Source organism: Bufo gargarizans, chromosome 7 (assembly GCF_014858855.1).
Source record: "Bufo gargarizans isolate SCDJY-AF-19 chromosome 7, ASM1485885v1, whole genome shotgun sequence".
Taxonomy (NCBI): Eukaryota; Metazoa; Chordata; class Amphibia; order Anura; family Bufonidae; genus Bufo; species Bufo gargarizans.
The window spans coordinates 67,460,390-67,473,790 of NC_058086.1; the positions used below are offsets into that span (position 1 = coordinate 67,460,390).

At 43.5% G+C, this 13,401-nt stretch overlaps 1 protein-coding gene across 1 annotated transcript in view; it reads left to right on the forward strand.

The window, feature by feature from the left end:
* The window catches only part of FGD3 (FYVE, RhoGEF and PH domain containing 3), a 267,848-nt gene that overhangs the window by 175,217 nt on the left and 79,230 nt on the right, over window positions 1-13,401 (forward strand). The window contains exons 8-10 of the mRNA XM_044300779.1: window positions 1,946-2,084; window positions 2,332-2,390; window positions 7,777-7,923. Of these exons, the coding sequence (XP_044156714.1) occupies window positions 1,946-2,084; window positions 2,332-2,390; window positions 7,777-7,923 (345 nt within the window). The remainder of the gene's footprint in view (window positions 1-1,945; window positions 2,085-2,331; window positions 2,391-7,776; window positions 7,924-13,401) is intronic.

Below are 13,401 nucleotides of genomic sequence, written 5' to 3' on the forward strand. Positions count from 1 at the left end.
AATGAAGAAGCTTATACTCACCTTGCCGATCCCCCATTGCTGTTTTTCTGATAGTTCCAGGGTCTCCACTGTGCTACACTTCCTGCTGACATCTCGACACAGCAGGAGATACCTGGGAATGTCACTCAGCCGATCACTGGCTAAGGCGGGTCATGGCTACAGCCTGTGATTGGATGAGCAGGATTCATAGGCATTTCCTGCTGTGTCGAAACAGGAGAAGGAAGTGCAGTGCATCCGGAACACAGGCACCATCATAATGGCAGTGATGGAGGACCAGTGAGATGAGCATATGCTTGTTTAATTCTGAGACAGTTTAATTTTTTTTTTATTGGGCTGGAGTACCCATTTCATGCATAACTTATTATACACTTTGTGCAGTTTTGTGCATTTTTGCCGCAATATGTAAACCTAGCCTAAGGCAGTTTCCGTCTAGATTAATATTTCATGTAATGGATTGCAATACAAAATGCTTAGGGATAGCGTAGACTCTTCCTCTGCTCAAACATAATTGATATTTCATAATTTAGCAAGATACAGCTACATTCCATATATCTTTTCAATAAAGGAGTGTTCAGATATTACATTTCCAGCTGTTGATAAGTGATAAAGCGCAGCAGCGTCGGGTTGTGTTACTCCTGATGTAGCGCTTATTGGAATTCCCACAATATCTGAGGAAATGCAATTTGTTGGAAAGCAATCTGCTCAAATAATTGTGAGCTAGGCCTCAACAATGGAGATGAATGCGATGTGCTGTGAAAGCAGAGGAAACACTTCTCCACTGAACGTTGTATAAAGTCACTGCATGGTTTTGGATTAATGCAGCAGCACTTAGCTGCATGGAGGATTTTCCATGTGCTAATTGTAGACTCCATCATCTTGTCAAACAAAGCTGCTGGTTTAGATGCTTTTAACAATGTGAATTCAAGTGCAAAATGTTCTGGTGTGTGATATATCCCAGGCTTTGTGTCATGCTGGTCATGTGCTGTGGCGCTAATGTGAAAAAACAAAATTCTGAAATCTAAAATCATGTTTCATATATTTAATGCAAAATGTCATAACAGACCCAAAAAAATCTACATTCTCCAGGCAATGTGGCAATTTGCAAAGAAAAGCAAAAAAATTATTATAAAAAATAAAACTATGGTGACTAGTTCTATTGTCCCCTACAATTATTTGTTAAAACTATTGAAATCATGACCAGGGTGAATATGGTGTCTCGCAAACAGAGGTGCCTCACACAGACAGTGCCAATTCCTACTGTTGTCTGATGATAATGAAATGAGACGACTTTACTCATCAGGTCCCGGTCTATACAGCAAAACTGATCTGAGTTCTTTTGTAATTACATGCAATTTAAAATGTAGTCACAGTGGTATTTAATAAAATATATCTGTATAGCGCCACCTGTTATTTTTTTCCCCGTCCACCTAACTGAGGTGGTCGCACGTGCTCAGTTTAAATTTCACAATGTCACCAGTCATATCTTCAAGCTATGGCAGTTGCAGGCAAATAACTACAGCAGAAAAGACACATACCCATAGAAGGGACACCCCCGAGCTGCCAGTCTGCAATAAATCTAGCAGAAGAATAGGAGCACTGAATGGGGAGATCTCTGGATCCATGTGAGGTACAGGGCTGGTTCTAGCTTTGTTAGAAAGAGATTGTCATATCCTATATGATGTCTAATTTTAATTTTTTACACCAATCCTGCCATAACCCCTTTTATAGGGATATAAACAGCACTGGTATTTGTCACTATGATGCTGTTGGTTTCGACATAGCAGTGACCCAGCAGTAGACCAAAGGACACTACTTCATGTAGAAGAGACCTTGTAGACATGACTAAGTAACATTGAACAGGATGACCACGCAATGGTAAATCTATGTTATGTTCTGCAACATCCTGAATTTCAAGTGACATCTGTCTAATGTTCATTCTTTACAGAAACAGGACATCTGTGGGAATCTGACATTACAGCATCATATGTTGGAGCCGGTCCAACGAATTCCTCGCTATGAACTTCTCCTGAAGGATTATCTAAAGAAACTGCCTGAGGACTCGGCGGATAGAAAGGATGCAGAGAGTATGATCTTTAATAACCATGTGTTGTTAGATGCCACTCCTGACACAATGATCCTACTGTTCCTCCATCCTCATGAGATCCGTTTTATCGGATAATAGTTGTTTGCGTTTGTATCACACAATATAGATTGAGATCTGTCCTCTGACAATTGGTCACCTTAACATAACCTTGCAGTACACTATGAGGAACTGCAGTCTCAACGTAGACTGAATGTTTAATATGTGTAATTGGATCATCCTTATTACAGAGTCCCTGGAGCTTATTGCCACCGCGGCGAATCACTCAAATGCAGCCATTCGAAAAATGGTAAGTAAATCCGTTTACAGATCTGTAGCATTCTCTTCCTAAAATGTGTTAGTTCCACCATTATGTGATCAAATTGAAGCAGCAAAGTAGTAGCCTCTGAGATAGCTATGTCTGAATAGGTAGGTTTCCGACCCGATCCTTTCTCATGGATAGACTACTTACAGCACCATGTAGGGGTGTGAAACGCATTAGCAAATATACCTTTATTGATGTGCAGAGAGAAAACATAGCTGCTTCCAATTGTGACAAGCTTCTCCTCCATGATCCCTGCCTTATGCTTCCCCCTTTTGTCTTGACTAATGACCCCTTTTCTGTCTAACATCATTCTTTGAGTCACCGAAAATCCGTACCTTCAATTGTGAGACTGTACTCTCCAACCTACAGGCATCAACTTCAAAGACATACGGCACAGGCAGTGCCTACATGGTCAGGGCATCATTGAAGAAGATATTCATAGGCGGAAAAGTACTGCACATGCGCTGTCCCACTTTCATATGCGCATGCAAACAAAGATTTCGGTGCCGAAGAGAGCGCCATTGGACAGCGACGGGGTTGTCAATCAAGACCACAGAGGAGGCAGGGAGCAGGGATTATGGAGGAGTGCCACAATTGGAACTGCAAATTGGGCGCTTGCAACCTCATTTGCATATGCTATCCACTCAAATCCTCCCTTATAGGTGTTCTGTTGGGTTCCTTCTCCCAGTGTATCAGAGACTTGCTGTACTGGTGACCATGTGAAATATACAGGGTGGCCCACAAAAAGTAGCCTGCCTCCAGCGACAGTATGAGAAGGTGAACGAGCAAGTGGATTGTTTTTTTTTTTTTTTGCCCCCAAGTCACAAAAGATGCTGAAAGTGGTCCCTGTTCAGGTCTATGCATCTTTGGGTAGGTCGGATTATGTTGGCTGATACAGTTTGCAGCTCTTCAACAGGGATGCTGCAGAAGAATAAATGTCCTGCTTTTTCCAACAAGATGGGGCAACATGCCACACCTTACGGAACGCACTGGACGGGTTAATGAACTGTTTACGGAGGAGCGAACTGTGAGCAAGGGGTTATGGCCACCATGTTCCCCAGACTTGTCCACGTGCAGTTTTTATCTGTGGGGAAATGTAAAACAGAAAGTGTCTGCTAACAATCCACATCCTCTGGATGAACTCAAGGAGAACATCACAAACACTGTCCGCGGCATCACAAGCAGTATCAGCCAACCAACATAATCCGACCTGCCCAAAGATGCAGAGTCCACTTTCTGCATCTTTTGTGACTTATGGATAATAAATAAAAAAATACAATCCACTTGCTCGTTCGTCTTGTCAAACTATTGCTGGAGGTGGTCTACTTTTTCGTTGGCCACCCTGTATAATGGACAATATTCTTATGGCGGTCACCAGCAGTTATTCTGTGCAGTGCAATAGACCATCCATGATACAGGATGAGGCTATGCTCACATTACTTTGACTTTAGCATATACGCCAGATAAGCTATTGACTTGCTAAACGTGTCCATAGGGTCAAATTATCCGGACTTCATTTTGGCTTCCATCTGGCAACGTATGGAATAGCATAGTAGACTAAAATGCTTTAGTCCAAAAAATAAGTATACTTTTTTTTTTTTTATGGTTGATAGATGCCAATAAAATAACACCTTGTGATGGCTGGCATCTCTTCCAAATGACTCTTATTTTTTTATGTTTCAGATATTTCCTAGCCTTTTTTTAAGAATTCAGGCTGAAACTTTGCAAAATCTTATTTGTGTACTATGAATCAATAAAAAAGTGTTGTTTGGAGGAGATGCTGGCATCACAAGGTGTTATTTTATTAGTGTTATTCGGCTGGTGAGGACCCATTGGCAGACGTCCTGCTGCATTCTTGGTTTAATTTGGGTGAGAGATATTGGTGACGTTCTCACTGCTATTTATATGATTGATAGACGTCAGTGAAGGTATCCAATGTATACCCCCTGAAATATCTATTAAATGGAGGAACCTAAAGTTCCTTTTACACAACCAGGTGACCTACCTTAAATGTCTATCGATGAGTGGCAGTGGTATGTTCAATTGCTCAATTGCTGGGCGTCCACTCTAATAAGCTACTGCCTTGCTCAAGTACCAGAGATGGGGCAGCTTATTGATAAGCAGGGCGAGTTTGAGGTTAGCTCAGGGTCTAAGGTTCCTGTGCTCAGCTTGAGTCACTGTTTTTAGGTCGATAGCTCCAACTATGATCAATATTTAAAGCTAGAGTTCTCTATTATCAGGCATCTGGAGCAAATCCTTCTAGTAACTTGTCCTCACTGAGTCCTGCTCACATAGCTGATGGTTTTGTTACAATGAAAACATCTAGACAGTTCTCTAGTTGAACATAACCGCACACTGTCATAGACACTTGGATGATTCCACTGAGATTTGGTTATATATCGCAAAGAACTGCTAGGCTTTACATACATAGTTATACATGATTACCATTTTTTTCTCTTGTCCCTGATCTCAGACTTTTGATTGATGGCTATAATGACACTAAAACCCCAGAACTATTTTACTTAATCATTAGCCAAATGGAAGCAAAGGGAGGAGATTATAAACTAATGAAACATCTTATCACATGGGTGTCCTGGTTTTCCTTCTCAAGTTGACATGAGCCATCCGCTTTCCTCATTATCATTCCAAGCCTGCTCTTCTAGTCTCCCTGAGGCTGAAACGGCATGATCTGATCATCCACGTCTCTAAACACTGTGCTTAGCTGGATGCCTGACCTCGATATGTAGATTATCAGGAGCACAATTTAGGCATTTGTCGGCCTTGTTCATGATATGTGACTACATAGAGATTTAGCAACAGATATGAGATATTCTACTTGAAGAATGTAGATGTTAATGGTAATTTCTAAAGTCTATACAGTTATAGCTTGTGAGCATTTTTTTGGATAGTGATTTTAAATAGGACTGCAGGTAAATTCACCTATGTACTTAGCATGACTTCAGACTTCAAACCTTTATTGATGAAGCTGTGAATCTTCAGTGTCAAAATGTCTCATACTTACAATAAGTGTCGTCCTGGGTAGACTGGGGCCCACCATACGAAAAAAATATTATGGATTAGTTAAACAGAACACGAACATGCCAGCATTACACACATTGTAAGGTCGTATCATCAGTGATGACTGATTTATGAAATTACTCAAGAAAATGATAGACCCTAGTGGCCAATGACCTCCCCCTAAGCCCACTTCACATACGATAGTTTTTTTTCACAGAACCTAATGGGTCCAGTTATAACAGGGCCCCATTATTGTATTAGGCCCACTGGAGCACCTTCTGGAGGACCAGCCCAACCCTTGTTTTACAAGACCTTTAAAGGGAATCTGTCACCATGATCTTGGACTATTATCTGTTGTAATACATGAATAGTCCTGCAGATAAGGAGTCCAGATCTCTACTTTTTATGTTTTACTACAGCAGTACCCACAATCCAAAATGTATCTGAATAGCACCACCGCTGTTTTATTTTTCTTATTTCTTTGTCTGACTCACTGAGATGGCCGCACATGCTTAGCAGAAAATTTTTAAACATGGACTCCTGAAATTGGAGTCTGGACTTATACTTATACTACTCATGTAGACTGCATATAATAGTCCAGAATCGTCGTGCAGATTCCCTTTAATTGATGCGAATTTACAGTATTTTATACTTGTTCCACTTGCCATCTCCAGTTTTTTTCACTGATGATTCAGAGAGGACACTGTTACGTAATGCTAAATGTAGCATGTTGGAATGGCCTTTGCCGTCTGTCAGCAGAGAGATCCATCAGTGCTCCATTGATATTTTCCAAAGTGTTTCAGCCTATAAGGACATGTCTACTGTGTGCGGCGTAACTACCTCTGCAGACAGAAGAGGTCAGACACTCAGCTGGAGCACAGCAGCCGTTCCAGTAATTGGGTTGGAACAAATGAAACACACGATCAGTGTTCGAGCGTCTGAGATTTTCTTGCAGAAGCATATGATTATTTTTCTATATGAACGGTCGTGTTATGGTTGCAGCTTTCAACTGAGGTTCTCACTATTGAATGGGAGAGTAAAATAACAATGGCCCAAGCAGATCAGGTCATATCAGCTGATAAATAGTTAAATCTTTCCACCAACCAACCACGGCCGTGTTTTCAAGGTTCTAAATAATGCTCGCGTCCTGGTGTTGTCTTAATTGTGTCCCATATACCACTGGTGCAAAACTTTGTGATCCACAGACTTTGACATTTACCGTTTTAGGCTAGTTTCAAAGTCACGCTCCATGTGATGGTTACATTTACTGGACTGAACATTGAGCCTCTGACCTGAACTCACAGCATCATAGCCACTTAAGATGCTGTGAGTTCCAACCCAACTGCAGGTCTACTGTACTGTACTCCTATAATGCCCCGAGTACAATATGGTAGGCCTGTGGTCAGGTAGGAACTCGCAGCAATTATGATGCTTTGAGTTTTGATCAGAGGAGCAGTGCTCAGTCCGGGAAATGCAACCATGACACGGAGCTTGTTTCCTGGACTGAACACGCTCATGTTAAACTATGTCAACAGCCTAAAGAGGACCTGTCATTACCCCTGACATGCCTGTTTTAATAGCTTCATGCATTCCCCATGTAATAACAATTCTGGAGCATCTATTCTCATGGCTCTATGTTGTGCCATTCCTTTATTTCTACTAGACGTTATGAATGAATTGCTAGCAGTCTGCAGTAAGGGTACAGAGGGGAGGTAACCAGTTGGGGGGGGGGGGGGGTGTACCGGCACAGTCTGAAAATGGCAGCACTGATTGGATAGTCAGTCTGTGCAGGTACACGCCCCCAACTGGTTACCTCCCCTCTGTACCCTTACTGAAGGCTAATAGCAATTAATTTATAACTTTTATTAGAAATAATAGAGGAATGGTACAACACTGTCAGTTGTCACACTGATCGTGGAACTGCCTGCCGGATCCCACTAATGCTAGTGTGAAAGTACCCTAAGCCATGTTCTTATCAGTTTGATCACAGTTTAGCTATAATTAGGGTTTAAGAGGTCAGGAGATCAGAGATAAGGCTTCACAGGAGCCATCAGCTGATGGGACTGAAGTCATACTATGTAGACAGATTTAAAATCCTTGTATCTCAAAAACAGCTAAACATTTTTAATAAAGACCAATTGAAAAAAATTACTTTTAGCCCAAAATGAGTGAAATGCAATCAGAAAAAAAACGGCCCTGAAGGTGTCCATAGCCTTTCGTGACTCTCCCCATAGCTTATATTTGTGGGCTAAATTAGAAATCCTTTAGTTAGTAATTCAATGGCCTTATAACTGTATGTAAAGTTTTCACAAGTCTCTGTGAATGTTGATGATGATACTCAAAAATCTTTCAGGAAAAGATGCATAAATTGCTGGAAGTATACGAGCGACTGGGAGGTGAGGAGGATATTGTGAACCCTGCCAACGAGCTCATCAAGGAAGGACATATACAGAAGCTATCTGCAAAGAACGGGACAGCACAGGATCGCTATCTATACCTGGTAAGCCATTGTTAGTCCATCACTCAGTCCACATTGTGTTCTATGGTCCTTTTTGTATTGTGCCAGTTTTCACAGTAGTACGGTATGTACTGTAGCATCTTTCTTTGTGCTGAATTACAGTACGAGTGGCCAAGAGGGTATTATCATAACACGTAGATTTTACAAATCTAATGCTAAGAGGATTATTTGTGGAGGTCTGCTGTGAATTAAAGAGCTGCTTCAGGAGAACAGAGCGCCGGTTAATTTTTCTGAGTTTTGAATACAGAAAGCTATGTAAATGATCTGACTTTTAGAAGATTTTGTTGTATTTTATGCACGATGATCGACTTTTTACAAGGAGTGCTCATCATAAAGCAAAGTGGTCCTCCTGCCTGAGACGTAAGGTTCAGCTGTACAGAGGCTATTATTATATGGTCCCTATGATGCCACAAATGTAAGACATGGTTAAAAATGTTTTTCCCATACATATGGATGACCTGTCCTTGAAGGACTCATCAGTATGGGATAATTGGGGATCTAGCAACCAGAACCCCAACAATCAGCTGTCAGTGGGATCCACAATGGTCAGACATATTTTTGTTCAGAGCCCAAACAGCTCCATACACCATGTAGTGGCCATTCTAGGGTACTGCAGCTCAGCTCCTATTGACTTGAATGTGGGCATCAGCTGCAGTCCCCAAGAATGGCCACTACATGGTGTACAGAGCTGTGGTGTTCCAGCTCCATGCACAGTTTATTTCCGGCTGCCCCTAACAGCTGATCAGGGAGGTTGCAGAGTGTCAAACCTCCACCGGTCTCATATCGATGACCTATCCTATGACTACGTTATCAATATGTCTGTCCCAGAAAACTCCTTTAAAGAGAATGTCCATATGAAGTGTGATGCATTAAAAAGTTCAGCACATTTGTAAAGTACATTTATTAAAAAGATATATTAAAATGAGGTAGGGGAGCTCAAAACAACCATAAATATTAAAATCAAAGGGGTACAGACGGGTGCCATGACGGGAATAAGGCAAACAGCGCTGAGATCATTGGAAATGGGCAGGAGGCAGGGTGGGTGAAGGACCTCCTGACTCTACACTGTACCCTAAATACCTTAAAGGGGTTCTGAAGTTTGTTTACACTGATGATCTATCCTCAGGACACCCGGCACCCCCGCTGATCAGCTGTTTGAGAAGGCAGCGTCACTCCAGGAGCGCCGCAGCCTTATCACTGTTTACCGCTGGCCCAGTGACGTTATGACTAGTATCAACTGGTCTGGGCAGGGTTAAGCTCTGTTCACTAGTCGTGATGTCACTGGCCCAGCGGTAAACAGTGAGAAGGCCGCGGCGCTCCTGGAGCACCACTGCCTTCTCGAACAACTGATCGGCGGGGGTCCCGGGTGTTGGACCCCCGCCGATCAGATGCTGATGATCTATCCAGAGGATAGATCATCAGTTTAAACAAACTGCAGAACCCCTTTAACATTGCAAGGCACCCCTCAAGGGGAACCCTACAACACTGGAATCTACCCTTAGTTTGTTGCACCCTGATCAATCCCTATACGGTCCTGACAAATTCTCCCCTGCCCCAAACAAAAATCCCCAAAAATATAAAAAGGGGAGGAATCCAACAACAACTAAACTTAGATAGTAACAGATCTGGAAGTGATCATATCTTAAACCCATAGATCACTTGATAAAACATGAATGAATGATGAGGATAACCAGGCCCACAATGGGCAACACACTCCACCCATGTGCTAGGATGATCAGCAGGGTGCCCTGCAAAGTTAGGGTACAGTTTAAGGTCAGGGGGGTCCTATAACCTCCCCGTCCTCTGCCTATTTACTAATTTATTTAATAAATCTTATCTCTTGTCTACACCCCTGTGATTTTAATATTTATTATTGTTTTTCTCCTATATTTACCCAATATTACATGATACTGAATACATTTGATGAATAATCTTTAGGTCTAGAGATTCTGTCTTGAGATGTTACTCCACTTTCTATGTCGTCCCTTTACCGGAATAAGGTTGCAACCATTTTTTTTTTTACTTTTTGGAAAGTTTCAGCTTGACAAGCCATGTCCACTTTACCACCCACATCTCAAAATTGGAGTGGTGTAGAAATGAGAACTGTTTCAAACTTTTGGAATGATAAGCTCAAAATGTTGCAAAGCCCTAAAGGGGTTGTGCAACAATGGGGGGGGGGGGGGGATTTGGCAAACCCCTCCATTCTGCCAGACATGCAAAGAGAAAATGACTTGCCTTCTTCCCAGCACCGTCTCCCCTCTTCCTTCGCCTGCAGGCCTGACTCTGAGATGCTCTGCTGGGCTCTTTCAAGTCAAAGTCTGGTTTGACATTGCCTCAAATGGTCACATGAGACCACCACATTCTACGATTGGCTGTGAAGATATCAAACCAGATGTTGACATTGATAGAGTCCAGCAGAGCATCGCAGGCCTGCAGGAGAAGGAGCAGGGAGACGGTTCCAGGAAGCAGGTAAGTCATTTTCCCTATTTGGGGGGTATTCTTGCACAACCCCTTTAAGGTCTTAGTGTACCCCATAGTGTTGTATTCTACTATGGGTATTGAATAAGCAGTAACAGAAGGTGGAGTATCCAGCCATGCTGCAGTCTATTCTAACAAGCCCACGATTGTATTGCTGAGCCTTTATTATCCTGTTATCTTATTATGTAGGACTAATTACAAAAAAAAGTCTTAAACTCTCAGCATTCCTTCAGTGGGTCATATGTCTACATGCTGACCTTTTGTTTCTTATACTTTTAGGTAGTTGAAGTGGAAAAACAGACTACATTTGTAATACCTAGTAGATAGTGGATCCAGTCAACAAAAGGCAGTACCTATTCATGTAACAGAGGGAATATGTAAGGTTAAAGGAATTAGAAGTGATGGCCAATCTTTATCTGATCGGCGAGAGTCTGACACCCTGCACCCCTACTGATCAGCTGTTCTGGCACCGGACCTACACAGCTCCATGTAATGTGGAGTGGACAAATCCGGTTACTGCAGCGCTGGTCCCATTCACTTCAATACTCAGCTGATCAGTGGCGTATCAAAATTAGGGTCCATTCACACGTCCGTTGTTTCTTTCCTGATCTGTTCCGTTTTTTGCGGAACAGATCTGGACCCATTCATTTTCAATGGGTCCTGAAAAAAAATCAGACATTGTGCTGTCCGATTTTTTTCAGGACCCATTGAAAATAAATGGGTCCAGATCTGTTCCGCAAAAAACGGAACAGATCAGGAAAGAAACAACGGACGTGTGAATGGACCCTTATGCCGATCATATATTGTTGATCCATCCGGAGGACAGGCCATAATATAAAAAATCCCCCAAAACACTGCCAGCCAGTGGCATAACTAGAAATTACTGGGCTCCACAGCAAAGTTTTGAATGGGCCCGCCTCCCCCAGCAACTTCTTCACAACCCCCGACTCCCGTGCAATTCCCACTCTTGTGGTTAGCCACGATCGGTCTCTCAGACCAGGCCCAGCAGTTACTCCATCCGTTTCCTACAGTGTCACTGTATATACTGTACGTCATGTCCCTGTATATAATGTCATGGTATAATACTGTTGAGGGGCACTGACAATAAAATCTTTTAGTCCTCCACTTGGGTCCCTTCGGAGTTTGGGTCCTGTATCCACTTCCCCTGCTTCTACTATAGCTACGCCCCAACTGCCAGCATCACCTTCTAGAAAAAAAATTGCTGAACTGACTGATATTTAGTTTTCTGGGAAAAGATTCAGAAAAACTTGTAATGTATTCATGGAAATGTTCAATGGGTAATCTTATGAGTGATTAACAGTCATAACAGCGAAGGCGGTCAATCACTAATAGGACTGCCCGTTGGATTCCTAAATGTGGTAAGAGCAGGAATTTCAATGAATAAATTACTTGTACTAGTTTTATATCAATCTGCTCAGCTCCTCCTGCTCTACAATATGCTGCCTTGTATTTTCATGGTTCCCTTTAAATTTACATGGTTTCTGAAAGGCATTAAAAAACTGTTACATAAAAGGAGACCTACTGTAAGATTTTAGAGGCCTTTTGCACATGGGATTGTGCATTTCGTCCACAACACAGTAGGCAACGAGGAACATTATATGGCACCATATTGTGGCCTGCATAGGTTCCTACTCGTAGAAAGAAATTCCCCCTAGAAGCACTGGAAAACAGTCCGATATATGGCATCTGATGGCGGATGCAGAATTCCTTTATATTTGCATCTCCTTTCAACACCGTATTTGGTATACTTTAATGGTTAAACTGACCCCTCTACATGAGACTTTTACAGCAGGTTTAGGTTCCAGAGAGATCACAGTGGCCACCATGGACAAGCTAAGGTTGTTCCAATCAGGAGTCTGAACATCTGGTTCCTTTGCATTATTCAAGTCCAGTAAAGTCGGACTGGAAGCAAAGCCTTTGGGGGAGGCCGGCATGACGGGGGTGGTTAAGGGAAGCATGATGCTGGATAGTGAGTGGTGGATTTTAATGGGGAGGTGGGGCAGGCTGAATAGGGGTGGGTGTTAGGGTTAAAAAGGGAGGCAAGGGGGAGAGTGAGGTGCCATTTTGGGTATTGAAAGGGACAATTCACACCTGCCCTGTAACACTTTGAATCCATCCCATTACCTTTTATCCCAGGCTGACTTGGAAGCTATGTTTCAGCAGCTGAATCCCAGGGGCCTGAGTGGCTTCTGGGGCAGATGGAGAGTGTGCTGGGGGCTGCTGCAGTGGATGCCTCCCTGCAGCAGGTAGCTAGCGAGATGGCCACGGAGGGCATGGCCTCCGACACGCCTGAGCCCTGATGTGACCCCCAGGGACCGGCGCCGGATTAGGAGCCCCTCTGGGGGGGCCAGCCTTCTTTTAGGCCTCCCCATCGTAGGAGGAATCCTGTTGTGCAGCGGGAGCGGGGGGGGGGGTCCCTTCCCCCTTTCCCCTCCAGAGCAGCAGGCATCGATGGTGCTGGAGCGGCAGGTTTTCCACCCTCGGTGGGGCCTGCTCGGTGTGGGAGTGACATTGGCACCACTCCTGCAAGGATCCAAACAGGAGGTGGTGAGGAGGCTTCAGGCCTAGCAGACGAGAAAGGGCAGCACGGGGCTGGCCTGGCTTAGCCTGCACTGATAGACGTGCATTCCTTTGGTTACAGTGCCACCTGCTGTCCAGGAGCAGGAGGGCAACCTTCTCAAGTTCATCTTCATGGAGACCATTCCTTCAGCGTTGGACCTTCATCACCCGAGACGAGTTCGCAATGTCAAGTCCGCGGAAGTTCAAGATCATCTGACAACCGTTCCGCTGCGGGTGGAGAAGTCCGCGGCTTGTTGTATTCGGATTCTGGAGTTGCGGCTGTGGGGTTCACAGTGCCCGGCTAGCTTGGCAAGTACGCAATGTTTCAATTTTCACAGTTGGTGGCCGGTCCGGGAGGTAGTGGGACGGGAATGCTGTCTGGGAAATTGGGGAGAGGGTTAG